This window comes from Mirounga angustirostris, unplaced genomic scaffold (assembly GCF_029215605.1).
Source record: "Mirounga angustirostris isolate CCGP_5_RB_7025 unplaced genomic scaffold, mMirAng1.0.hap1 SCAF_7, whole genome shotgun sequence".
NCBI classification, from domain to species: Eukaryota; Metazoa; Chordata; class Mammalia; order Carnivora; family Phocidae; genus Mirounga; species Mirounga angustirostris.
This window is the reverse complement of record NW_026991715.1, coordinates 29,392,590-29,418,963: the sequence shown is the minus strand read 5'-3', so window position 1 is coordinate 29,418,963 and position 26,374 is coordinate 29,392,590. Positions and strand designations below refer to the sequence as shown.

At 56.4% G+C, this 26,374-nt stretch overlaps 2 protein-coding genes across 2 annotated transcripts in view; one reads left to right on the top strand and one right to left on the bottom strand.

The window, feature by feature from the left end:
* Positions 1-357: 357 nt before the first annotated feature.
* Positions 358-6,943, top strand: PITX1 (paired like homeodomain 1). The gene is made up of 3 exons (XM_045886511.2): positions 358-834; positions 3,157-3,389; positions 5,382-6,943. Exons 1-3 carry the CDS (start codon positions 669-671, stop codon positions 5,922-5,924), a joined length of 942 nt encoding a protein of 313 aa, XP_045742467.1. The 5' UTR covers positions 358-668; the 3' UTR covers positions 5,925-6,943.
* A 10,763-nt stretch (positions 6,944-17,706) lies between these two features.
* CATSPER3 (cation channel sperm associated 3) overlaps positions 17,707-26,374 on the bottom strand; it is a 40,935-nt gene continuing 32,267 nt past the window's right edge. Inside the window, exons 5-8 of the mRNA XM_064595925.1 lie at positions 25,796-25,936; positions 25,332-25,451; positions 24,090-24,247; positions 17,707-23,131 (exon numbers count right to left, since the gene is read on the bottom strand). Coding sequence (XP_064451995.1) covers positions 23,026-23,131; positions 24,090-24,247; positions 25,332-25,451; positions 25,796-25,936 — 525 coding nt within the window. The 3' untranslated portion in view covers positions 17,707-23,025. The remainder of the gene's footprint in view (positions 23,132-24,089; positions 24,248-25,331; positions 25,452-25,795; positions 25,937-26,374) is intronic.

The window sequence follows — 26,374 nt, the reverse complement described above, 5'->3', positions numbered from 1 at the left end:
GCTTGAGGTGGGCACGAGCCACGCGGGACTTGGAGGCCAGATGCGTTTCTTTTGTGCGGCCGAGGTTCTCGAAGTCGGTGTGTCAACGGGGAAGGAGGGATAGGCGCGGCGAGGCCGCGGGGGGGGCGGGGGAGGGGCGGGGAGGCGGCGGGAAGGTGGCTGCAGAGGGGGAGGGCACCGGCTCGGGAGGGCGGGCGGCTCGGGGCTGGATTCCGCCCGCGCTCCCTCGCTCTCTGGCTCCCTCCCTCCCCAGCCCCCTCCCACCCAGGCCCACCCCACCCACCACCCCTGGCGCAGGGACTGCTGGAACCTGGCGGTGCGCGCTGTCGCTTTAAGACAGCCTCTGCCGGCGCCGTCCGGAGCCTTAGAAACCGGCCCCGGATCGGGAGCCGAAGCCGGGGCCGGGCGGGCGGCAGAGGCCCGAGCGGCGGGAGCGCAGCGCGGAGCGCGAAGCCGGGCATCCGGTCGCGAGAAACCGCTGCCGCTGCCGCCCGCCTGGCCCCGCAGCCCCGGGCGGTCCATGGGGCAGGCGCGGCGTCGTTGCGGGCGCGGGCAGCCCTGGGGGGCAGCCGCTTAGGCGCCGTCCTCTTGTCCCCGCAGGTCGCAGCCAGGGCGGCCGGGCGCGCCCAGCCCCGGCCCCTGGAGCGCCCGCCGCGGTCCCCGCCTCCATGGACGCCTTCAAGGGGGGCATGAGCCTGGAGCGGCTACCGGAGGGACTCCGGCCGCCGCCGCCGCCGCACGACATGGGGCCTGCCTTCCACCTGGCCCGCGCCGCCGACCCCCGCGAGCCGCTCGAGAACTCCGCCAGCGAGTCGTCCGACACGGAGCTGCCAGGTAAGCGCGGCTCCCCGCGAGGCGCGCACCGAGCCGAGCCGGGCGCACGGAGCGGGGAGCAGGGCCTGGAGCGCGCGCCGCGTAGTCGGGCTCCCTCTACACCCAGGAGCGTCAGGACCTTTTCTTTTCTCGTTCTCGGACTGAGGGTGAACGCGGAAATTTACACGCTTTATAAAACGAAATTCAGAGCTTTACTTCCACCCGGTCCCCACGCGCCAAGAGACCGGCAGATGCACACACCTACAACGGGAGGGTCGGACTGACAGCCCCTCTTGTTCAGAAGCAAAGAGAACAGGGAAATAAAATTCGGTTTGCGCAACTGGGTGCCCAGGGGCCGCTCAGACCGCAGGAGAGGAGTAGATCGAGAAAGGAATGGGGCGGCGGGTGAGAGAAAGCGCCCAGAGAGACAGAGATGGGGGCACACACCCGGACAGGCAGTGGGCGACAGATCGAGAGGGAGAAATCGAAGAGAAGGGGTGGCGGGAAAAGTCAGAAAACAAACTGGGGCGGGGGGGTGGACAACCTCAAGTAAAAAGAAGGCAGAGGACAGCGAGGGCGAACGGGCCAAGGGGTGCGGCTCGGCTCCGGGCAGGAGCCCCTCATTGAGGGAGCCCGGCCCCACGTGCGCCGCGGGGCCCGGGAGCCGCCAGGCCGCCAGCCAGGGCCCTGACTCGGCTCGGGCACGTCTCCCTCGGCGCTGCCTTTTTGTCCGAGCTCAAGCTTTTTTCCCCAGGCTGGCGGCGAGCTGGGCCGGCGGGGCGGTGCGGGCAGCAGCGCGGCTAATCCTCGGCCCGGCCGAGCCGCCGGGGTCTCGGTTTGGCTCGCGCGCTCGCCGTCCCAACTCGGCGCTGCGGCAGAGCTCCCTGCTCCCCGGGCCGCGGGCGCCTCTGCAGCGTTCATTTCTTAATCCACCGCTGAGTGTTTCTCTATGCGTTTTTAATCTCTATTTGTTTCTGTTTTGCATCCCTAAGTGACTTTTCTCTGAGAGGGTCTGTTTGCTTGGCTAAAAAACAACGCTGAACTGTACTTTTGTTTTCCAAAAGTTTTAAGCGTGGCCTTTGGTTGGTTTTTACTTTTAAAACCCAGAGAAATATGCAGCGGTAGATTGCTTTTTAAAACCGAATCTATGAGGACATATTTAAAATGTTAACTGTAATTTTCGATATAAAAAGAATTACTACACTAGACATGCTTCTCTGGAATTTAAAATCTCTACATGCAACATTATTCTTGGGGAGATTTTTTAAAAGTCAATCCAAAATGGCGCGTTTCTCCGGGATTTTTTTTTTTTTTTTTTCAAAATCCATTTGCAGCGGGGTTAATTTGATAATTTATCTAATTATAGTGCTGTATTTCTCCGGTACTTAAAAATTATCTCTAGAAAGGGCATTATTAGGCAGGGGTTAAAAAAATCTATCTACAACAGTACATTAAGTTTGTTTTTATTTAAATCCCAGAGAAATAAATGTGTGTGTGCGCGCCTGGAGTTTATACCCGTACAGCACTGGATTTAGTTAGGGGTGTGTTTTCACGGAGGTTTTTGCCTTCTTAATTCGAATTTGCTCTGTGTTCCTACCTGCCTATTTTTAAGAGTTTGTGAGCCTTTCCATGGTGTTAGGATAGAATTGCGTTTATATGGGCTTCTATGTTTTGTTTTTAAATTTTGTCTTTTTGTTTCAGTGTGTCTGTGACTAAATGTGTTTTGCGTAGCTTGAAAGAGTGAGAGGCTAGAGCCCCAGGTCACCTAGACAGAGTCTGTCGGTCTGGGCTGCCACCTGAGGGATTTTCTGGGCCTCTGGACTTGAGGCTTGGAGCAGAGGCCGAGAACACAGCTGTGTTGTGCCTGCCCAGTGTGGCTCCCACACAGCCCTGGGGAGAAGAGAGTCCGGGGGCGGAGGGGGGCTGCAGGCCACAGCCCCTGCTCCCCCGACCCACTAGCTTCAGGCTGGAAAGATTTGATCCTAGTTCAGAAAAGCAGAGAGACCCCCCCAGATTTAGACCCCAAAAAAACCTCAAAATTTCATACATTTGCGGGTGACACAGGCAGTCCGGCTTGAGCCTGAGCCCAGCTGCAAGAGCAGGCTCTGCCCAGCCAGGACCCTAGGCCTGTGCCTCCGGTTCCTGGGCTCTTCGGGGCACGACCGACCAAAGGTGACTACAGACGATCAGGCAGCCAGCAGGCTCTTTCCAGTGGGGACAGTTCTAGGGCCCCTAGCGGGAAGAAGGGCCGCCAGCGCTGATGGCAGGCGCTTCGGTGGAGGCGGGACGGGGTGCAAACGGGCATAAGCCCAAGGTGACTGGGGCCTGTCCTGCCCGATTCAGAGAAGGAGCGCAGCGGCGAAGTCAAGGGGCCGGAGGACAGCAGCGCGGGAGGCGCAGGCTGCGGCGGCGGGGAGGACCCGGCCAAGAAAAAGAAGCAGCGGCGGCAACGCACGCACTTCACAAGCCAGCAGTTGCAAGAGCTGGAGGCCACGTTCCAGAGGAACCGCTACCCCGACATGAGCATGCGGGAGGAGATCGCTGTGTGGACCAACCTCACCGAGCCGCGCGTGAGGGTGAGCGCAGCGTGCACGCCTAAAAGGCGACCCGCGCCCAGGGCTGCTGGCCACCTCCGCCGCAGTCCTCGCGCGCAGACTTTGTCTCTGTCCCGCCACTCAGACCTGCTCCCTCCCTCCGCCATTGAAGATTCCACTTTAGGCCCCGTGTCCCCGGCTGCTGCTAAGCCCTTGGGTGGATGGTGCCCCTGGGCTGCTGCCGCCTGGTATCCTACCTGACCCTCGGGCTCTACTGCAGCTTCACCCCAAGATCTGTGGCCCCAGGGGGATTTCCCCTGCACTGCAGGGCCCAGGGCCCACTCAGATGTTACCGCCTTAGACTGCACAGAGGATTCCCGCCTATGGGGACCTCGGAGCTGCTGGCGACTTCCCCCCGAAAATGAAAGGGAAAGGCAGGCCTTGCCTGGCCACCTGGCAGAGGCCTGAAGGGTACCTAGGCTTGGAGGCTCAGAACCTCCTGGGGCAGTGATCCCAACCACAGCCTGCTTCTCCAGAACCTCCGCGTAGTCCCCACCTGACTCGTCTCCAGCCGGTCAGCCAGTGAGTAGCTGGACCCTTTCCCTGTTGCCCCTTCCTGTAAGGCTGGGGTCAGGTGAAGGAGGAGCAGCTCTGGTGGAAGAGTGACCCTCAGGCCGAGTCCCTTTGGAGATGTAAGATCTCTGACCCGTGACCAGACTGCACCCTCCCTCTCCTTGCCCTTTGGTTCCCAGTAAAGACAAGAGCATAGAGGTTCTCTTGCCAGAGCAGCAAGAGAATCATTTCTGAGTACGCAAATATTTAATCAGATACTGGGAGGACGTCCCAAGCCAGCCCAAAGTGCTACCTGGCCTGGTGACTCCCTCCTATAACCCAAGCTCTTGCCCCTCCCGTCAGGCTGGCCAGACCAGTGGGACTCAAGTGAAGACAACACTCAGTAATCCAGAACTCACTAATCCTGCCCAGGTTTATGGTGGTAGGGGTGGTGTGGGGGTGGAATCAGGCAATGTCAGTGCCGGGGATTGGAAAGGGCTGAGATGTGGGGGTCGGCAGCTAGCTCAGGAAAGTCAGCCCAGGGCTGGAGGAGGGCTTCGGAGGAGAGAAGGCATACAGTAGGAGGATAGGAGAGGATGGGCAAGGACCAGGAGTTGGGAAAGAACAGGTTCTTACTAAATTTTGTGGGAGAAAGTGGAGGGGAGATTAGAGAGAAACTAGTAAGAAGTGAAAGGAAATTAAATATTTGCAGACAAACATATTTGGCATATATTTAGGTGGCAGGAAAAATAAAATATTTAAGGGCGAAAGGATCAAATATTTGAGAAAAATAAAGAATCAACTATTTAAGAGAAACAGTGATGGTCAGATATTTGGGAAGAAAGGGGAAACTAAATATTGGGAGAATCAAAAGGATCAAAAATGAGGGATAACGGAGAAAATGGACTGAGGGAAAAGAAAGCAGTTCAGAGAGCGGGGTGGACCAAAAGAAAATAAACACTGGGGGCAGAAATGAGAATATCAAAGATTCCCAGTAAATATGGATACGGACTATTTGAGGAATGAAATAATAGAATAAAGGGAGTCAGAAGATCTCTATTTCAGGGAAGAAAAATACCTCTTGTATGGGAGGGAGAAGGAAAAAAATGGAATATTTAGGAGACAGACCGGGACCCCTTTAGGGGAGAAGGCGGGACCGATGGACTGGTTGAGAGAGAAAGAAAGCAAACGAATATTCGCTAAAACAAAAGAGGATGGACCCATATTAGGAGAAGACATCAGATTTAACTTGGGGGAGTGGATATGGATCAGAAAAGGGGAACGACGAAATGTTTTCTGGGGACAGGAAAGGAACCATTAAGGAGCGCGGCCCGCAGGGGCGGAAATCACGAAGAAAGGAGACGCTCTTCCGAGGGAAGGCAGCGGCGGCGGCGGGCTCGGGGTGGAGGGGGCGGAGGGGGTGGAGGTGGAGGGGCCTTCCCGCCCTCGGCAGCCCTGACCCTTCTCCTGCCCCCTCCCCAGGTCTGGTTCAAGAACCGGCGAGCCAAGTGGCGGAAGCGCGAGCGCAACCAGCAGCTGGACCTGTGCAAGGGCGGCTACGTGCCGCAGTTCAGCGGCCTGGTGCAGCCCTACGAGGACGTGTACGCCGCCGGCTACTCCTACAACAACTGGGCCGCCAAGAGCCTGGCGCCAGCGCCGCTCTCCACCAAGAGCTTCACCTTCTTCAACTCCATGAGCCCGCTGTCCTCGCAGTCCATGTTCTCGGCACCCAGCTCCATCTCCTCCATGACCATGCCGTCCAGCATGGGCCCCGGCGCCGTGCCCGGCATGCCCAACTCGGGCCTCAACAACATCAACAACCTCACCGGCTCCTCGCTTAACTCGGCCATGTCACCGGGCGCCTGCCCGTACGGCACGCCCGCCTCGCCCTACAGCGTCTACCGGGACACGTGCAACTCGAGCCTGGCCAGCCTGCGGCTCAAGTCCAAGCAGCACTCGTCGTTCGGCTACGGCGGCCTGCAGGGCCCGGCCTCGGGCCTCAACGCGTGCCAGTACAACAGCTGACCGGCCCGCCAGGCCCCGCGGGCCCGCGGCCGGGGCGGGCCGGGGCGGGCCGGGGCGGGGGCGGCGCGGAGGACCTAGCACGCCGCGGCCCCTGCGCCCGCGCAGCCCTCTCCTCCCCACCTCCCCACCTCCGGGCTGGTTGTGTGTTTGCTTTTTCTGGACCCCGCTCTGCCCTCCCAAACCAGACGAAACGAAACAAAAAGACGTCGGAGAAAAGTGCTGCGAAAAAACGGATGAGTTGCAATTTCCCTCGGGATGGCGCGGGTGGTGTGTGTTCGCTCCCTCGGGCCGGGCGGGCCGTCGCACGGAGGGGGCGCGGCACGGGAGGCCGGCGGGCCGAGGAGGACGCCCTCGGAGCCCGCGTGCCCACCGCGCTGGCCCCGGGAGGAGCGGCCGCGCCTGCGAACTGGACGCGCGGAGCCCGCGCAGGCCGGCCCCGGCCCCGGCCCCATGCGAACCGAGGCTCCCCCTCCAGGCTGGGCCCGGCCGAGCGTACCTTAGCTCGATTCGGATCCGAGTTGGAGCGGGCGCTGGGTCGGGGATGATGGCGCCCAGCCTGGGTTCGGGGACTCGCTGTGGAGCCGCACGCGGCCGCGGCGCGCCCCGAGAACCCTCGGCAGCCCCGAGCACCGGAGTCCTATTTTAAGGCTACGGAGCCCCAGCTGGCGGTGCGGACGTGGCGGGAGAATGGGGTGGGCTCGTCTCCGAGCACCCCGGGCGCCCCTGCCCAAGTTTCGCCACAGGCCCAGACCCTCTACGCTCCCGGGCTAGGAGGTGCCCCCCTTGGCCCGGCGAAGAGCCCCCTCCTCGCCGCCCGCCGTGCAAGAGTCGAGCCGGGAGAGCTCGGGGCGCGGCCAGGCCCCCCCCTCGCCGCGCCCACTTTGCACACCCGCTCTCCGGCCCGCGCCCCTGTTTACAGCGTCCCTGTGTATGTCGGACTGACTGTATAGAATTATAAATCTGTCTATATCGACTTGTCCATGTACGTCTATTAAAACCATAGTACAAGCGTGCTAACCTCTGCCGAGCCGCGACTGCTTCATTCCACTGAGGAGGGAGGCGGGTAGGAAGGGAACGGCGCCACCATGGGCCCTGTGGGGTAAGAGAGGAGCTCAGCGGCCGCCTCCTGGTGGAGTGGGAGGCGCTCTCTCTTCCCACCACAATTCCTGACCTGCTCAGCCCCACTCCGTGAGGGCCCCCGTCCGGAGCTCCGAGCCCACCAGGGGCTCACCGGCGGGACAGCTCAGTCTCGGCGCTGTGCTCGGCGCCCTAGCCAGCACCCCCACTTCCGCGGCTGCCCGACTCTGCAGGCTCTTCCCAAGCTGTGTCCGCGGGAACCCCCAAGCCCTCGGGGTGCTGTGTGGCCCTTGTCCACCCGGAGAGTTGGGGTGAGGGCCGCCCAGAGCTCCTTCAGTCCTGGGGTTGTCTTTTCTCCTGTGGGCCCAGTACTCCCACCTTGGAGCCCTTCCCTAGTTGTTCCAGGAGGACTGGATGCAGGATCCACCAGTGTCTAGCCAGGGCCGCCTCCCTCAGCTTTTCCCCCTGCGGAAATCCCGCTCGGTGTGCTGGAGAAAGCGTCCATGGCACAGAATGAACATCTCCCTTCCCTTCCACCCCAAGGTACGGGAAGGAGGCTGAGTGTGCTTCCACTCTCCCCAGGCTTTGGAAATGATGAACAAGACCAGCCTGTAAAGTGCCTGTAATATTCTGCTTCCCTTAAGTCAGTCACTTCCGATGGCAAAACAAGATGTTTGCAGCTGCAGAGGGGTGGGTATTCTGCTTCAGACTCACCTTGTGACTGGGATTGGCACTGGCCTGGAGCCGGACCCCTGGCAAGCCCTAGATGGGAGTGGGGCACAGCCATGGGCTTAATCACCAGCTAATAGCTGGAGAGCCCTGTGCACACATTTTCAAACCAGGTCAACACCGCCTCTGAGGGCAGGAGTCTTGTCCCTGTTATACAGGTGATGGAACCGAGACTTCACCATGCTCTGCGGCTGGGCCAAGGTCACAGGGGAGTCCACAGTCTTTATGTTCCAAAGCATCTTTCCACCCATCTTCCCACATTTAGATGAGGAGTGAGGAAGGGTCATTCCTGGAGGATGGCCCAGCCTGATGCTGTAGGACTTACAGTGTGGGGTTCTGAGGAAAGGGCCAGATACACAGGCCAGAGGAGGGAGGTGGGGGGAGGGAAGGCTGGGGCAGGGGGCTGGAGCCAGACCACCCCTCCCCCAACGGCTCCAGTCCAGAGCTCTGACCCCTCACTCTCTGGAAACCCCTCACTCTGGAAACATAAACACAATCACATCTGGACTCAAAGTGCCTCCCCCAGCCTCACACATCTGCCAAGGCCAGGGGGCCCTGGTCTCAGTTGAGGGCAGAAGGCAGGAGAGACCTAGGAGATGGGACTGGAGGAAAAAGGGAGGCAGAGAGGCCTCTCCTGAAAGTCAGGCCCGGCCTCAGGTGACATGGCCGACAAGGGGCTCTGGTGGAGACTCAGTGTGGCTTTGGGGCCCCAGACCAAACAGCCGCAGATATAGGTGGCAGGGCAGAAGCAGTCCCAGAACGTCCCCATCACCCATCAAGGACCACGGCCAACAAGGTGTGCGTGAGACCCTATTGTGCGGTCCCCCCAGCTCCTCTGACCCGGCTGTTGTGTGGTGTAGACAGGAGTGGTAGCACCCAGCCCTTCCCAGCTGTAGCCGCCACAGGATCATCTCTGAAAGAAGGCTGAGGAATATAGGGGGGCTCTGAAAGTCCAATCCTCTGACAAAAGGCAAAGAGCCCTAGTCCTCCTCTGCCTGAAGACCGGGAAAGGAGTGTCATTCATTCACGCAACATTTGCTGTGCTCCTGTCCTTGGCGCTCGGGATTGAGCGCTGGGAAACAGACGGTCCCTGCTCTCATGGACAAGTAAACAAACATGTGTATAATTACAAACTGGGCTGAGTGCTTTTGAAGAACAAGAACAGGGTGCTGTGAGTCAGAAAAAAATGAGAGGTCTGCCTCGAACAGGGTGCTCAGGCCAGGCTGTTGCGCAGAGGCGGCTCTGTCTTGAACGGTGAGCGCTCTCATTTCTTCCGCCCCTTTGGGGCCCAGGGCCCAGGGCTAAGCGTACACTCCTCACGGATCAGCCCCTTTACCTGCATGCCAACCCTAGGAGGAAGAGTTCTCATTATCCCCTTTCCCTGATGAGGTCCCTGAGGCTTAGAGAGGTCAGGTCACTTGGCCAAGGTCCACAGCAGGAAGTGATGGAGTGGATTCCAGCCCAGTCTGGGGCCACTCTACCGTCTGCACCAGGCTGCCCCATGCCAAGCACCACGGGCAACATGGTGGGGAGGGGGAGGAGTCTGGCCTGCAAGAGATCGTGATTTCTACTGGCTACCCGGGACTAACCCCAGGAAAGAGAAAAGCAGATTTGGTCCTTGCTTGGTGCCGAAAGCCCCAAAGGGCTGCTGCAGGCTTAGAGCAGTTATGAATTAGAAACAGGCGGGCCTGAGGCGGGTGCCCAGCACTGCTTTGCAGGCACTATGGGCACCAAAGGAAAACGCACAACCACCAGAGTCCCCGGTCACTGAGAGGAACCGAGTTCCCTCCCCGAGCTTGAGGGCCCCAGCCAGGCTGGGGGCCTCCCCTGGGGCCATGGCATCCCTGAGGACAGCTGCCAGAGTCGTCCAGAAGGGGAGGGGAAGTCACAGCTGGAAGATCTGCCTTGGAGGGGGCACTGCCCTGGGAGTCCAGGCCCCGGAGGTGGCTGTGTGCCGTCCTTCAGCGCCGCCTGCCCGAGCCTGCTGCCCCCCTGTGACAATGCAGCAGGGCCTCAGTCACAAGACGGGAAGGATGGGTTGTGCCCACCGGCCTCCCCATCTCCCGGGGCCGTGACTCCGCTCTGGCATCCAGAGGAAGCTTCGCTGTGGTCTTTGAGAGCAAGGGTTTGAGTTCTGGCTCCACGTCTGAGTTGCCTTGGATAAGACACCATGTCTCTGAGCCTGTTTCCTCTTCCATAAAAGGGAATAACAATCCCTTCACACAGTTGTTTGAAGGATTAAAGGAGATAACACATCAGACATTAGTTGTGGGGCCGGCAGAGAGTTATTACTGATGGTGGTGGCAGTGTGATTGTTAGTCTGCCTCTCCCCTTGGGGGCCCTGTTCCCCGCTTTCCACGTTAGTAGGGCTTCTCTGAGTTTCTCAACGGGTCATTTCTGAAAATGTCCTTTGGAGCGCAACTTGGTTTTCCCTCCAGCTTGGCTGGGTGTCGTGGGTGTGAGTCCTGACTGACAGTCCCACCGACTTGCCTTCCCCACTGCCTCCCACCCGGGGACCCATCCTGGACTTGGACCCTTGGGAACCCAGCCTGGTGTCCTAGTGCCAGGGCCTGGGAGGCCCTGAGGAACTGCTGTCCACTGGGCCTGGGGAGAGGCACATGGGCAGGCAGTACTCGGAGAGATGAGCCGGGGGAGCAGAGGGGGCAATCACCCCAGAATTCTCCTCTAAGGACTCCCTGCAACATGGGATAAAGAGGCCTGGACACTCTGTGTTCTCTCATCTTACTGATAGCTAACATCAGCCCCTTACCGAGCGCCAGGCCCCGAGAAGCACTTGATAACAATTACAGTGCTCACTCCTCAGGGGAGAGAGGGGCCTCTTATCCTTACGCCGGAAGACACCGAGGCTCAGAGAGAATCAACAGCTCACCCGTGATGCCACAGGGAATGAGGGACAGAGTTGGGACCCAGGTCCATGGTCCCCTCCACTGCTGTACACTCCCTTGACATTTGTATTGGGCGGCAGGGGGTTGGGGGGAAGGATAAACAATTATAATTCATGTCGATTCCCGTCGAGAAGCTGGACTCAGGTGTGCTCTGGGAGAGAAAAAGAAAAGGCCCCAGGCCCCAGGATTGGCCTCCACTGAGCTCACTTGGCTACTAGGGGTAGCCAGCAAGGCCTGGCTCCTTGCCCCTCTCACCACCCCGCTCTTCACACTCCTGTGTTGCCTTTGCAGGGCCCTGGACCTGGCCTCCCAGTAGTCTGGTGCTGCCCAGAGCAGGTGCCCATCTACTGAGTGGCTATAGGAACTTCAGGACACTCAGCCACCAGAGCCCAGCCAGGCTTGGGGGGGGGGGGGGTTGTGACCCAGGGCAGAGAGACGCTGCAGAGGAGCAGGTCAGGGTGCAGGAAGCTGCATCGGGAAGGGGGTGGAGGAAAGCTTGCTCTGGCTCTCTCCATCCCGTGGCCACATCTCACCCTGCACTATCCCCTGCTGTGCACCAGACATATTTTATTTCTCTTCTTCGTCTCATTTTATAGATGAGGAAGCTGAGGCTCAAGCACATCACATAACCTGTCCAAGGGCACACAGCTTTTAGGGACTCAGGTCCCCCCCAGACCACAGAGCCCACAGCCCTCGCTAGTGTGGACACAGCCTCCTGGGGGCAGGGCACTGGCAGCTGGGCAGGGGCTGCCATCACAGAGTCAGCATGCCCAGGCCAACAGGTGTGGACCGCAGCGCCTGGGGAAGCGTCTGCGCAGTCACGCTCAGAGAAACGTTTGTTGAATAAAAGAACTCAGGGGCTGCCTTCCCTTACCCCTCCCTCCACGAAACAGGTCTTGGCCCTTTCTCCCTCTCCCTGCTCCTTTCTCTCCTCTCTCTTGTTTCTTTCCTTCCTCCACACACACTTATTCCTTGTTCTCAGCACAGGCAGCTCTGGGCACTGCTTTTAAAGGTGACTCAACGGGGTGCCTGGGTGGCTCAGTCGTTAAGCGTCTGCCTTCGGCTCAGGCCATGATCCCAGGGTCCTGGGATCGAGCCCCACATCGAGCCCCACATCGAGCCCCACATTGGGCTCCCTGCTTGGCGGGAAGCCTGCTTCTCTCTCCCCCACTGCCCCTGCTGTGTTCCCTCTCTCGCTGTGTCTCTCTCTGTCAAATAAATAAAATCTTTTAAAAAATAAAATAAAATAAATAAAGGTGAATCAACAGGGGCGCCTGGGTGGCGCAGTCAGTTAAGCGTCCGACTTTTGGTTTCGGCTCAGGTCGTGATCTTGGCGCCCTGAGATGGAGCCCCACATTGAGCCCTGCAACGGGCTCCTCGCTCAGCTGGGTGTCCGCTTGGGATTCTCTCTCTCCCTTTCCCTCTGTCCCTCACCCCCACTCTCTCTCAAATAAATACATAAATAAATCTTTTTTTTTAAAGTGAATCAACAAAAAAACAAACCATCCAATTCAAAAATGGGCCAAAGATTTGAATGGACATCTCCCCAAAGGAGATAGATGCATGGCCAATAAACACATGAAAAGATGCTCAGCATCACTACTCATTAGGTAAACGCAAATCAAAACCACAGTGAGATACTGCTACACATCCATTAGGAATAAAACCAGATATCAAGTGTTGGTAAGGACGTAGAGAAATTGGAGCCCTTGTGCATTGGTGGTAGGAACGTAAATGGTACAGCTGCTCTGGAAAACAGTATGGCGGTTCCTCAAAAAATTAGACATCAAATTACCATATGATCTAGCGATTCCCACTTCTGGGTATTTACCCAAAAGAAACAAAAGCAGGGACTCAAAAAGAAACATGTACACTCGTGCTCATAGCAGCATTATTCACAATCCCAAAATGTGGGAGCCACCTAACTGTCCATCAACAGATGAATGAACAAAATGGGGTCCAGGGATACAATGGAATACTATTCAGCCTTAAAACAAAAGGATATTCTGACACCTGCTATGACATGGACGAACCCTGAAGACATTATACTAAAGTGAAATAAGCCAGACAACTACTGGAATTCCACTCATCTGAGGTACCTAGAGTAGGCAAATTTATGCAGACAGGAAATAGGACGGTGGTTGCCAGAGACAGGGGGAGAGGGGAGAGTCATTGTTGAATGGGTATGGGGCTTCATTTTGGGATGATGAAATGTTCTGAAGATGGACAGTGGTGATGGTTGCACAACAATGTGAATATAGTAAATGCCACTGAACGATCTACTTTTAAAAGGTTAACATGGTAAATTTCACGTATTTGACCAGAACCTTTTTATAAAAAGTTGTATCTGTGTTTATGCCCCGACCTTCTCCAGAGAGGCGGGCAGGGGCTGGTGCCCAGGACGCTCAGGGGCCAAGCCCACAGCCACAGCTGGTCTGCTGTCGATCGGAAAACAATTCCCTGCAGCCCTCTTTAACTAGCAGCCCCATGCAAGCCCCCAGGACAGCTGACCCACCCCCCGTGGCCCTCACCCCATTCTCCATCCCTTCGTGCACTGCAGCAGTGGGACCCCATGAGGACACTTCCCCTACCGAGTGTCTATTTTGCAACCAAGAGAGAACTGGTGTGGATGGTTGTTCTCGATCAGTTTAGCCGAATGTTAAATAACAGGTCTGCCGCTGCCTCTTTTTTTTTTTAACTGAGCTTCTCTGTAAGAAAACTAAACAAGACAGGCTATAAAACAGTATGTAAGCACTGTACCATTTTTGCTCTTATATACGCACAGGGAAGTTTCTGGATGTGCACAAAGTGTTAACACCAGCTACCTCGGGGTGGTGGGAAATGAGGGACTTTTTTTTCATTTGTCCTTTCCAAGCTTTTTGCACTGAGCATGTATTTCTTTTGTAAAGGTGACATGAAACAACAAATATTACTTTAAATATACCAAGACCTGTGATCCACAGGATGGGGAGGGGCGTGCCTGCGGGACCCTTCCCTCACCCCGAAGGTGTCAGTCATCACCTGCCTGCAATGACGTGTCAACCCTCAGAATTCAGCCTCATTTAGGGGCAAGCCCGTGTGACAAGTGTCAAGTAAACCTTTACTGTCAGATTTCTACCCAAGTGAAATTTTTGTTTTGAAATACATTCTTCTTTAAATGGATGTCAAATTAATAGGTGCCAAGAGGAACGTTCAGAGAGAAGAATCATTTGTGATGCTCCTTTTTTTTTTGCTAAGCAAAGAGGGCTCAGAGTTTAAAAAATGGCTGTCATAGGCAGGGAATCTATCCCTCTCCCCTGTGTCCCCTGGCTGCACCCCCTGCCCCCTCCCAGTCCTCCAACTCAGCAACCTCTTTGCACTCCTACCTTGCCTACACACACACACACACACACACACACACACGCACGTAGGGTGTGCCTGCCAGCCAGCGTGATCATGGAATCTTTATTAAAGAGGTCCAAATTACCAAGGTTTTACTACACTACTAAAAATAGTCATGCTTACTTAGCCTGCTTAATAAGCACACCATTTCTAATTTTTCTGCCTGAGTAAACTGAAACATCATTCCAGAAATACATTCTTACTGAAACAAGAAGGCTTATTTTTTCTCCTTCGTTCATACATTTTTTCCCTCCTTCCCCTGCTCCCCCCTCTCCACCTCTCTCCATCCCCCCTGCGCCCCCCCTCAGCTCCCCACCCCTACTCATTTTTAAATTTGAAAACATAAAGGGGAAAGTAACAGTAATTTGGACTTGGCTTTCACACAAAATGGACCAATTTTTTTTAAGTGTTCGTAATTTGTCCTGAAAATGGATATAGGGAGTTGGGCTGGGGAGGCTTTGAAGAATGGGGTTTTATGAGAGGAAAATGAGGCCTGAGTGTGCGGGAACGCATGCCGCACTTTCCCCTCTGTGCCTGGGACAGTGCAGGCACGTGTAACAACCACAGCTAACAGCACTGTTATTGCTATTATCCCATTATATTATTATTATTCCTCAGAATCAGACAGAGCATATTAACCCATTTAATTGAACCAAGGGCTTAACGTCCCCGTGACTTCACGGAAAGTGCTTGGCAAACCCCCGAAGACACTGCAGCCACAAAGCAGCCGGCCACTTTGCCGCTCGCCAGGCTGTGGCAGGGCCTGACAAGGGTTTCCCCAAACTGTTGCCTCCTGTGGCCTATCTGGGAACTTTCCAGGACACACTGGGATGGACGCTTATCCTCACCCTTACTGCAGTCTTTCCATGCACATACCTCTCTGTCCCTGTGGATAAACCCAATCTAATAAAGGACAGATTTACATGAAACACCACCCCCAACACACACACACACACACACACACACAGGGTGTGGCCAAGGACCCCTCCTCTCTCCCCCAAGCTCACGCTTCTTCTGAGTCGCCCAGGCTGGTACTGAGTACGGGCACACACTATTCATGGTGAACGCCTGGCCTCTCCTGAGCTCGGTGCCCACCCTTCCAAAGCTCCTTGACTCTCCCCACAATCCAGAGCCCAGGGTGGGGCCGCTGAGGCCGCCCCCAGGAGCCCCTAGGGTCACAGTGACTCGCCCAGCCCAACAAGGGAAGGATACCAGCAGAGCTGTGGCTGGTCAAGGTGCCTGGGGGAGGCCAGGGCCCTCCTGGCTTCTAGTCCCTGGCCTGGGCTCGTCCCTGGGGCCTGGCCTTCCCTTCGTGGAGCCTGAGTGTCCCACTCTGTCAAATGGGCACTGGGCCTGCCTGCTTGCCTCATGAGGTTCAGTGTCAGGGTTTGCAGAGACCCTGGATGTGACCAGTATGTAAGGCTTTCAGGTAGGCTGTCTCATCTCACTGACCACCTATGCTTGGAGAGTCTCACAGGCTCAGCCTCCCTCCCCTTCACACTCCCCCCACGGCACCCCTGCCAGCCGGCCCTACAGGGAAGCATCTTGCTTTATTTCATGGGGGATGATGACCCCCCCCCCAGGCCTCAGCAGGGCTGCTGCGATGCCCCCAGGTCCTCCACTGGGTCAGGAGCTACCACCTGAGTGACCTGGCATCTCCTTTCCACCCTGAAGTCCGTGTCCCCTGGGCCCGGGGCAGCAAGGTGCAGGGAGGCCCCATGTGTAAATGCACATGTATGCAGGCAGAGGGATGTCTGGGAAGATATCATCAATGGTGGTTCAGTGGTCTTGACTTCGGTCCTCACACTTTTCTCAACTTCAAAAATGTTAAGAATGAATACGTACGCTCTAATCAGGGAAAATCACACAATATTCACCTGGAACGTAATGCTAAGCACGGGGTGGGTGGGTGCGTGCGTGTAACCACACCTGTGGCGTGTGGAAGGGCGTTCCAAGCAGAAGGAACCACGTGCACAAAAGAGTGAAGGTGGAGGTCTAGGGGGTTGAGCAAGTGCTGGGAGGTTGGGTTGGCCACAGCTTACAGGGTGGGGTGGGCGCTGGGGGGCTGGGGAAGTACACTGGAGCCAGATCCAGAGGACCTTGAGTGTCGGCCCAGCTCAGCCGATGTCCAGGGGGTAAGGGCCCGAGACAAGCACAGCACAGAGATTATGAGTGTGGGCTCTGGAGTGAGACAGGTTCAACTCTCAGTCCTGCCACTTAGTGCCACACGAGCCTCTCCAAGCCCCCTTTCCTCAGCTGCAGAACGGGAACGGTTGTGAAAAGGTATGTCCAGCGCTTGGCACAGTGCCTGTAACATTGGCTCCAGTCACTCCTGGGTCTCTGCTGCCCACTCCTCCTCCATCCCCCAGGACTCTAAAGCTGGCACATCTCAGGCAGTCCATCTCTGGCATCCAGGGCTTAGGGCAAGCCTCCCAGATCAGGGCCCTCCCCAACTAAGGCCAGGAAAGGGAGTATCTGTGGGTGGAGGAATTAAGGTCTGAGTTAAGGTCAGGTATAAAAGACCAAGGGTGAGAGTACGAGAAAGGAGAAATCAAGGCTAATCAGCAATCTGGGAGGGCTTCCTGTGAGAGCGAGCCTGGCCCTGAGCCTTGAAGGACAAACAGGCCTGGAACGGGTGTGCAGCAGGGGAGGGGAGACTGAGTTCTGGCAAAGGGAACCCTGGGAGGTATGGGGTGAAAAAGGGGGAGACAGAGTAGGGAAGTCTTATGTGCCAAGTGAGGGGGATAAGGCCTCTCTCAGGCAGCAGGAATCCAAGCTGGCCAGGTTACCACCCTGCTTCCGCATTGCCAAGCCGAACACTCAAGGTCCTCCAGATCTGGCTCCAGTGTACTTCCCCAGCCCCCCAACGCCCACCCCACCCTGTAAGCTGTGGCCAACCCAACCTCCCAGCACTTGCTCAACCCCCTAGACCTCTACACCTTCACTCTTTTGTGCACGTGGTTCCTTCTGCTTGGAACGCCCTTCCACACGCCACAGGTGTGGTTACACACACGCACCCACCCACCCCGTGCTTAGCATTACGTTCCAGGTGAATATTGTGGGATTTTCCCTGATTAGAGCATACGTATTCATTCTTAACATTTTTGAAGTTGAGAAAAATGTGAGGACCGAAGTCAAGACCACTGAACCACCATTGATGATATCTTCCCGGACATCCCTCCGCCTGCATACATGTGCATTTACACATACATTGTATGTGTACACATGCTATTACAGAAATTATATCCTGCCACATGTTGCTCGAGAAGCCACTTTTTTCACTCAGGATAGTATCAAGAATATCTATGCTTATCCAAAAATCACTATTTTTAAGGGCCACATGTACAGATTCATAATCATTTAACCAGCATCCTCACCAGTGGGCCTTGGGGTAATGCCCTGTTTTCTTTTGTTGTGTTTCTCTTATAGCAGGCCACTGCAAACATCCTTATCCATGCTCTCTGTGCACTGGTCATTTGGGACATCAGGGTAACTGCAAGAACAGATCTGGCGAGCCCCAGGAACGCACACATAAAATCCCATCCATGCTGTCATGGAGAAGACCACGGAGAAGGCCACGCCTATGGGTGCTGCCAGACATGGACAAGGGGGCCCATTCTTCATACACTGGCCGTACTAGCTTTTGTCTATCATCTTTGCCACCTGGAAGAGAACAGATATCTTATGGCCACTTTGTATATGTGGTTTTATTTATTTCTCCTCTTCCAAAAAAAAAAAAAAAATACAGAGGGTGTCATGTACGTACAGTTCTACCACTGGCTTTTCCCATCTGCCAATTTCCACTCCTTTTCTGCATGCTCATTCCAGGGTCAGGGGAAAAGCCAGCTACTCAAGCCAAGAGACTCACAAAGTGCCCCCTTTGGGTGCCCACAGCTTCTACCCTTGCTGATGAGTTACCTATGGGTGCAGAGGCAGGCAGAGAGCCAGAAAGGACCGACCTCAAGGTCACCACCTGAAAGACCAACTTTCTGGGTATGGGCACAGCACTGACAAGGCTGGCTTATCCTGCCTGCCGAGCTCACACCTGCCCAGCACATCCCTTCTGCCAGCCAAGCCTCCATGCGGGCTGGCTTCACTGAAACCCACGGAAGGGTGACTTCTAAGCCAAACCCTCTGCTGCCCAGGCTGTAATTTCCTGATTAGGCACTGTAGTCACAACCCATCCGTGTGCACCGATTGCTTCTTGCTGTGCTCTCCATCTCTGAGGCTCCCAGAGCCAAGCCAGTGGACACTGGGTCAACAGACTGCAGACTCGGGGCCTGCTCGGAAGGCATTCAGGGCTTGAGTTCTAACGTTCAAAAAATAGCTCTGAAAAGAAAGACCAAGGTCACTGGGAGGCTGTAGAGCAGTGGGTACATGTATGGCCTGCATTCAAATCCTGACTCGGCCCTTTAATGATGATCCTGGCCAAGTGATGGTCCCTGTGGGTGCCTGCTTACCCACCTGTAAAATGGAGCTAACAATTCCTTACAAGATCGGTGCACAGCTTTGTGGGAGAGCAAAAGCCACACTGCATGGCTGCGAATCCTGGCTCTTCCTCCTTAGTTGTACAGACCTGGGGGCTCCATCACCTTTCCAAACCTCAGTTTTACCGCCTGTTTAATGGGAATCATGAAAAATACCTAAGTGTCATGACATGATTCAGATCATGTATGTGAAAGTATCTCGCAGGCAGAAATGCCGACAAAACAGAAGGTGGTGTTTCCACTGTCAGCAACGAGAACGGACTGTACCTTCGGAGCCTGGGCCTGAACTCTGCTCGGACACATCCTCCCCTGGTCCAGTGGCAAATTGTGAAGAGGTCTTCTCATCTCAGACTACCATTCTAGGTGTCAAGGCACCGCTGGGAAAGGAGGGAGTCCAGGGCCACATGTGCTGAACTGTGGGGCAGGGGGGGACCCCGCTGTGAGAACATCATTGTCCCATCACCAGTGTACAGAGCATGGGGTCAGTCCCCAGTGTCCCAAGAGTTCTAGGACAGACTCTTCATCCCCCTTCGGCTTCTTCTGCACTTTCTTTTGAGACTTTGGTTTCATTTTGCAAAAGGCCAGCCACACATTGTGCCACCACCCCCAGGGGTGCTTCACCTACAGGCCTCTGAGCCCATTTGGGGGTTCAGGTGGTCGTTTGTAAAGCCCTCTTAACATTTCCCAATTTTAGCCTGAGAGGTCTCTATTATACAGTGTGATCTTTAGGCCACCTGAATATAATCCAGATTCCACGTGGTCAAATCCATTCAGGGGGTTCCATTTTTTTTAAAGGCACAGTCAGCAACCAAAAATCATCTTTAAATGATTCCAACCATGACTTGCCTCTCTCAAAGAACATCAGTGAGGACCCAGTTCTCACCCCCCAAGGACACCTGTCATCCCCATTTCTCCCCTTTGCAAGCCTCACACTCCATCTGGGTCAGAACCTCTGTCTAAAAGTCTCTGACTCTTGGCCCTCGGCTTTTACTTCCTTCTTCCCTCCCTGTCCCAGCTCCTGATTATGTAGACCCATCAAAACTGACTGGTCTCCTCATTTGCTCTCTGTTTTGCCCATTACCCTGACTCTCCAACACGGAGGAGATCAAGAGAGCACGAATTCTCCTCTTTCCTCTCTCTCCTGTCCCATCCTGGCTCTCCCCCACTCCCCCAGCACTGTGTCACCCAGAGTCTAGAGTAAAATCAAAGAGAGAACTCGGGGATGGTGAGGCGTGGGGCTGACCAGCACAGACAGAGCTCCGGGGGTGGGGGGGTGCGGAATGTGGGGAGGAGCGGGGCACTCACACGGTAGTAAATCTGTCTCCATCATATTTAGCCCCCATCTCGTCATTTCCAAAGCCCTGGGACTCGTATTGGCAGCCATCGCCTCTCCCTTCTGGGCAGCCTACTTAAGAATTCAGAGCTATCCTCTCTCTTGAGAGCCTGTGAACCAAGAGAGCAGGCCCAGGCAAGCTGGGGCCAGGGACAGAGACCAAAATAGGGAGAGAGACCACTGACAGCGAAGTCTGACTGAGTAAAGGGCCCTTTGAATTAGGAGGTGTTCTGTCTCACCCACATTTGATGAAACACAAGGTGTGCAGTTCTCAGCATCTCTGTGTAGGATTTCTAGGGGCTGTTGGAATAAATAGAGTTTATATTCTCCTTCACTGCCTGGATCGCCATAATATAGGGACTGCTTCCTGCTGGTGGAATCAACAAGCAGTTTAAAAGAAAAAAATCCGGCCACCTTCCAAACACCCCCAGCCTTGAATTCCAGATCCTTCCCACAGGAGCTAGGGGAGGGCCTGAGTGTGACCAAAAAACTCAAGCCCAGGTCCCCTGCATCCCAGTGCAGCTACCAAACCGCCAGGCTGACAGGATGGAGAGGAAAGAGCCATCTGGGGACAGCTCTGCTGGACCCAAGGGCTGGGGGCTGGTGAGAAGGGTCCTGCTTTCCTCAGCCAGGCCTGGGCAGGCAGAGCACTTCTGCCCCAAGCAAATCAATTGAAAGTCATGGCCAAGCCTGTTTGAGTTGGTGAGAGCCCAAGTGGGAATTCCAATCTGTCAATGTTTGCTCTGCAGACGAATAGAGCCAAACAGAAATGCTGCTCTGGGACTTTGCGCCAAATACCCGCTGGCTTGTTCTGCCCCCAGCGCTGGGCCAGCCCTCTGCACATCACCCTCTCCCAGCTCCCTGCTCAGTGACAGCCTACTGCTTGTGCCCTTAAAGGCAGCTGGCCCTCCCCACCGTGGCCCAGAGCCCCGTGCCCGGGGCTTCCCTGTGGGAACCCAGGCGTTCCAGGTCGTTCCGTGCCAGCTCCCCATGGAGACCCCTTCACCGCGCACCCCCAACACCGGTTCCTGACCTCTGCTTCCCGCTCTCGATGCCATACTGTCCTCCCTGCCGCCCTGAGGCTGGCCCAGGCCTTCTCGGCCCCTGACCAGCATGGCCCGCCGTGGCTGGTCGCCCAGCAGAGGCAGAGCCGACGGCAAGGAAGCTCCGGCCACCGCTGCCTCCAGCTTTCTTCACGCTCTCACATGTATTTCGTTCGGTCCTCAGAGTGGGTCAGTTTTATCAGCCCATTTCTCAGAGGAAATAGCTGTGTTTTCAGAAGATGTGGCACCTTGTCCAAGGTCACCCAGTTACGGAATCCAGACCTCCCCACTCCAAAACCGTGGCACTTTCCAACTTACCTCTCTGAGTCCAAGTTTTTTTTTTTTTTTAATCTTTTGTTCACTTCCAGGGGCCTAAGGCAATTCTTGGGATTCCTGGTGAGAGCGGGGGAATGTGTTTTCATATCCTCCCGAGCAACGTAGGCACACAGCAATGCCAACAGCGTCCACAGCCGTGCGAGCAGCCGGCCGTGTTTGCTTTGCCCCACGCCTGGACCAGAGCCCTGGCCCCGAGGCCTGTCCTACAGAGGGGGCTCCACCCTCAGAGCGGCCATGGAAGCCCCCAGCCTTCCCAGCCAGGCACCACAGGCATAAAGCCCTGGGCCTCTCCCCGCTCCGCGAAGGGCACCCACAACCTGCATACTTCAGCACCACCCCCGCCACCCCCCCCCCACAGGGGCACTGGCATGAAGTTTTCTGCGCCTCGGGAAACGAGGCTATCACCCCTGCCCTCGGAGGGCTCCCCGATAACATGGTGGCGGGTCTCACTCTCCAGAGCAAGACTTCTCTGCATTTTTACACGATGTGAGTGTGAACATTTGCAAATGGCAATGATTTGAGTCTCTTAGAAGACACGTGCTCTCTGCGTGCAAACAACTGTCACTTCCTTAGGGAAATTTCTCTCATCCAGTCTGGCTGGATTACTGGTTCCTCTACACAACCGAGCGCCCCAAGAGGACCAGAACTGGACTGTGGGTTTTCATGACAGCACCCCCAGCACCCGGCCCAGCTCAGTAAATAGTAGTTGGATGTATGAACAAAAACACGAGGAAAGGTTTCCAAGTGCCCTTGTCCCATGGCCTTGGAAGAGTTGTCACCTGTGCCCGGAGACCGTGGGTCCACACAGGGGACCCTTTGTCCAACCACTCTCAATTTTACCCCCCATGTTTTCTGCTGACCCAACTCCCCATTGTGGGTCTGGGGCTTTTTTTCCCTCAACTGTAGGTGCTGGTGTCCCCCGCCGCCCAAGCTCTGCCCAGAACTCCGTCCTCCTTCTGTCAGATGGGGCCCTGCTAAAGGAATGGGCCTCGAGAACAGCCCCCAGCAGTGGGAGCAGAGGGGCACCGCAGGGCCTCTGGCCTGGCCAGTCAGGGACAAAGGGGTGTCAGCCAACCCTGCCCGCCCCGCCCCGTGTCTTCAGAAGATGCCATCATGGCCGGATCAAGGGAGTGTCGCAACTCTGCTAGCCATGTGGCCAGGAATGACACCGAAAATGCCACCTTTCAAGTGAAAAGTCCTAACTAACCAACAGCCCAAAGTGCCCAATACTGCTGCTCCTTTGACCCCTCTAGGAGGTGCCCCCTGCACCCTTTGGGGCATCACGACCACTGTGAGCCTAGAGAAAAGCAGTCAGCTTCCAAAGACAGGTCCCCACGGGAGGAGGTGCATAGAGAGAAATGTTGCTCTGCCTGGGGTGGGGCACCCACAAAGAGGAGCCCAGCTTTAAGAGGTTCCAAGATCAGTGAGGCTACCCCAGCTCAAAGGAGCCATATGGGGCTGCTGGAGGCCCTTCTTGGTCTGGAGTCCTCAGGTGGCTTTCCCAGGAGCCCAGGGAGTCCTCGCTGCTGGGGTCAAGGGAGGAGAGAGCCAGTGTGGCCCCTGGACATGGCGTCTGGCCAAGGGCAAGTCTTGAGTATCCCTCCCCCTACTCCCCAGGCCTGGCTGTATCATGTTGAGGGGGGGCAGTCAATCGGACTTCATGGGCTCTTCCCAGGCCCAACCCCCCACGGCTGGGAAATACCACAAGCTTAAGCAACTGCAGAGAGGGCAATTCAGAAAGCCTGTGTTGAACGAGGGCCTGTCACGGCTTGCGAGGCACCTCGGTGCCTGGGTGCCCACGCCCCCCCCCTACTTCTCATCAGCCTTTTCAGAGGACTGGGACTGTTTCTTCTGCGGCAAGTCTTCGAGCATCAGGCTCAACACGTGCGCGATCTCGTAGTACAGCTCCTGAAGCCTGGAAGTGGAACCAGGGGGAGGGGGCCTGGGCTCAACGTGGGCTCCACGCCACCTGAGCCCTGCCCACTGCATGTCCGCACGCCTGGTAGGTGTGGGTGCAGGGAAGAGCAAGGACTGTAGAGCCAGGTCGGGTCAGCTGGAATCCGGGGCCGCTGCTCTACCCGTGTTCCCCGGAGTAAGGTATTTCAACACACGTGTCAGGTTGGAGACACCAAATCCTGGGCTGTCAATGAGGTGACTATGTGGAGGTGACCAGACACTACCTGGCCCACTCTTCGGCGAAATGTGGAGGTTCCCTGACCCCCTCCTTTGAGTTCCTCCAGTCTGTGAAGCCCTCCAGCAGGCTTCGGTCATGAAGCCAGCCTCCTGGTGTCCGTCCTCACTCAGGAGCCCCCTGTGACTCCTTAGTGCCCATGCCCCTCCCCTTCCTGCTCACTAATGGTCAGGTATAACTCCAGCTAAAGCACACGGAGCACAGCCCTGGGCCGGGCCAACTCAAAGCCCCCCACACTGCGTTTGGAGCATCAGCCCTCAGGTGACAGGTGGAAAGGGGGCAGGGGCCTCCCCAGAGTCACAAAGGAAGGTCGTAGCAGAACAAGGCCAGGAGCCTCAGCTCCTGCCTTGCCAATCAGTGCTCTTTCGTCCGACTTCTGAAAAGTGAGTAGTGAGGAGGGGCCCGAAGAGTCCAACCCAGCACTTCAAGGCCAGTGAGAGCAGGTCAGGGAGGCCCAGGGGAGCAGAGGTCCCTGAGCAACAGGCCTGTCCACACGGCAATGCAGCCCCCGTGCACACAGGGAGTCCTGCACGCCCAGGAAGGGCCTCACTTCAGCCACTTGCAAACAGGCCACCGTCCCCCTGCTTTCCCATGGCACCTGCCATGGCCCCACCCTGAAGGAAGCCTAGGGACCAGGAAAGGCCTGGTCTCCAGGGCCAGGGGCAGCGGGGTGGGTACTGACTTGTAGATCGTAGTGTCCTGGTTGTCCAGAGTGGACAAATAGACATCGATGAAGGGCAGGCTGGTGCCAAAATCATCCAGGACCATGGGGTCAGTGTGCCGCAGGGTCTTCTTGAAGTTCTCTACCAGCTCACTGAAACTTCTGTAGTCAGCATTTTTCTAGAGAGGGAAGCATAAAGAGGGCAGTGAAGAGGAAGGCACAGGAACCCCTCACGAGAGGCCCAGGCAAAGGCCTGACCCCAGCCCCAGGGTAAGTCCTGCACCGAATCACAGGTTCACCCGACTCCCTCCAAGCCTTGGCCCCCCTGACCACAGCAGCCTTGTGAGCCACCATCACTGACATGAGGACAGGTGACCCAGAAAGGAACCAGTGAGAGCCTGAGTGTGTGTGGCTCGGCGTGGTCTCACCCTGCCCTGCACAAACTCGGGCACAGCCAAGACAGGTAGATGACTCCAGCTCAGAGAAGGGGCTCAGGAGGGATGCACTGGCTGCAGAGGGGAGGAGCGGCAGGGGTTCAGGACCCAGCAGAGCACCCAGCACCCAGCCTGAGGAGCTCGGAGAGCTTAGGCTGAAAAAAGAAGGCTCACCCCCAGGCTTTCACAGGTGTATCATGCTTGACAGAAGATCTCCAGCCTGCTATGCTCATCCTCGTTCCACTTTAGAAAAACCGGAGTTGAGTAGCACCTGTCAGGACCTCCATGGCCTCACCCCACACACTGGACAGGGCCTATGGCTGCCTGACGACCAGGGAGCATGAGTAACAAGAGCATTCCAGGGCGCCTGGGTGGCTCAGTTGGTTAAGCGACTGCCTTCGGCTCAGGTCATGATCCTGGAGTCCCGAGATCGAGTCCCGCATCGGGCTCCCTGCTCGGCAGGGAGTCTGCTTCTCCCTCTGACCTTCCTCCTTCTCATGCTCTCTGTCTCTCATTCTCTCTCTCTCAAATAAATAAATAAAATCTTTAAAAAAAAAAAAAAAGATTTTAAGAGCATTCCAGGCAGAAGGCCTGGCAGTGGAGTTGTGCCCCGGAAGAAGGGAGAAACTATAACTACAGTACTCAACTCTCTCAGAGGTCCAGACATATACAAAAATGTAGAGAATAAAGCCCAACTGTGGAAAACCCAGGGCATCAGAACCTGCCTTACCTGAGACCAGAGATGGCTGACACCACCTACCGTCCACACTGGCCCCAAGGCCCTCTTTGTCCATGGGCCTGTTTCCCCACCTGCCGGGAGATGGCCCACCTGCATCTGCATCAGCTTGCTGACCTCTTCCTGCTGCCGCTTTAGAATCACCTGCTTCTCCTCCATGAGCGTCATGTGCCGCTCCGCCAACAGCTCCCGCTCAAACTTTTTGATGGAGTCCTAGAGAGGGGGAAGACGGAGGTAAGCTGCAGGCTCTCACGGCATACCACCCCCCCCCATCTGCCTTCTTCCCTAGCCTTGCATTGCTCCTCAGCAGGAGGAGCCCCCTCCATGCAGGGCCGGCCCCCAACTCAAGCTGCCCTCTGCAGCTGCAGGGACCCCGCAAGCCCCCCTTCTTGCTGACCGCCATCACGAGGCAGGGAAATGCCCTGGCCCAGGGAGAAGAGCGGGGCTGGGCAAGGGAGGGCCCACGGAGCCACCTCCTCGCCTCCCTGGAGACTGGGCCTACGGCTCCGCCTGCCACATCCAAGCCGACCCCCCCGTCCTTACAAGTGCAGCCTCACCTCAGTGTGAATGATCATCACACCCACGAACATACTGAGGAAGACGAAGGAGGCAAGCAAGATGAAGATGATGGTGAACGTCCGGCTGAGAGCCAAGTTGCGACTATCCAGCTGCTGTTGCAGGTCTGTCCAGCCATCGACCTGCGTGGGCACGGCAGGGTGTGCCGGGTGCCAAGGCCCCGCGGGGCAGCCCCAGCCCCCCTGAGGACGCAGCTGGCTCTGCCTTACAGCAGCCCCTCACCACCGCCCCCTTCCAATGACTCCAGCCCATGCATGCGGCTGGGGACGCAAGGCTCCATGGGGTACAGATACTACTGGCCAAGGTGCCCTGGGGGCTCTTCTCCAAAAGCCCACCCTCCCATCCTTCCTCTGCAAGACTCTCCTTTAGAAAGACCCCAGAGTCTCTCTTTCTGGACTTGGGCTTTGCAGGCAACTTCAGCCTAGTCCCAGAAAGCCTATGTGACATGGGTTTCATTTCTAAAGTAAACTTGATCCAAATGAGTTATCTTTTGAGAACTCTTTGAAAGTTTTACAGCCCTGTGGGACAAATGGGAATGCTCTAAGGAGTCACAAGATCAG

Excerpts from the sequence above, each read along its gene's own strand:
- PITX1 (XM_045886511.2), top strand. The coding sequence starts at position 669 with ATGGACGCCTTCAAGGGGGGCATGAGCCTGGAGCGGCTACCGGAGGGA. Across the intron at positions 835-3,156 it reads GTCCGACACGGAGCTGCCAG|AGAAGGAGCGCAGCGGCGAA; the intron begins GTAAGCGCGGCT and ends TGCCCGATTCAG. Across the intron at positions 3,390-5,381 it reads TCACCGAGCCGCGCGTGAGG|GTCTGGTTCAAGAACCGGCG; the intron begins GTGAGCGCAGCG and ends CCCCCTCCCCAG.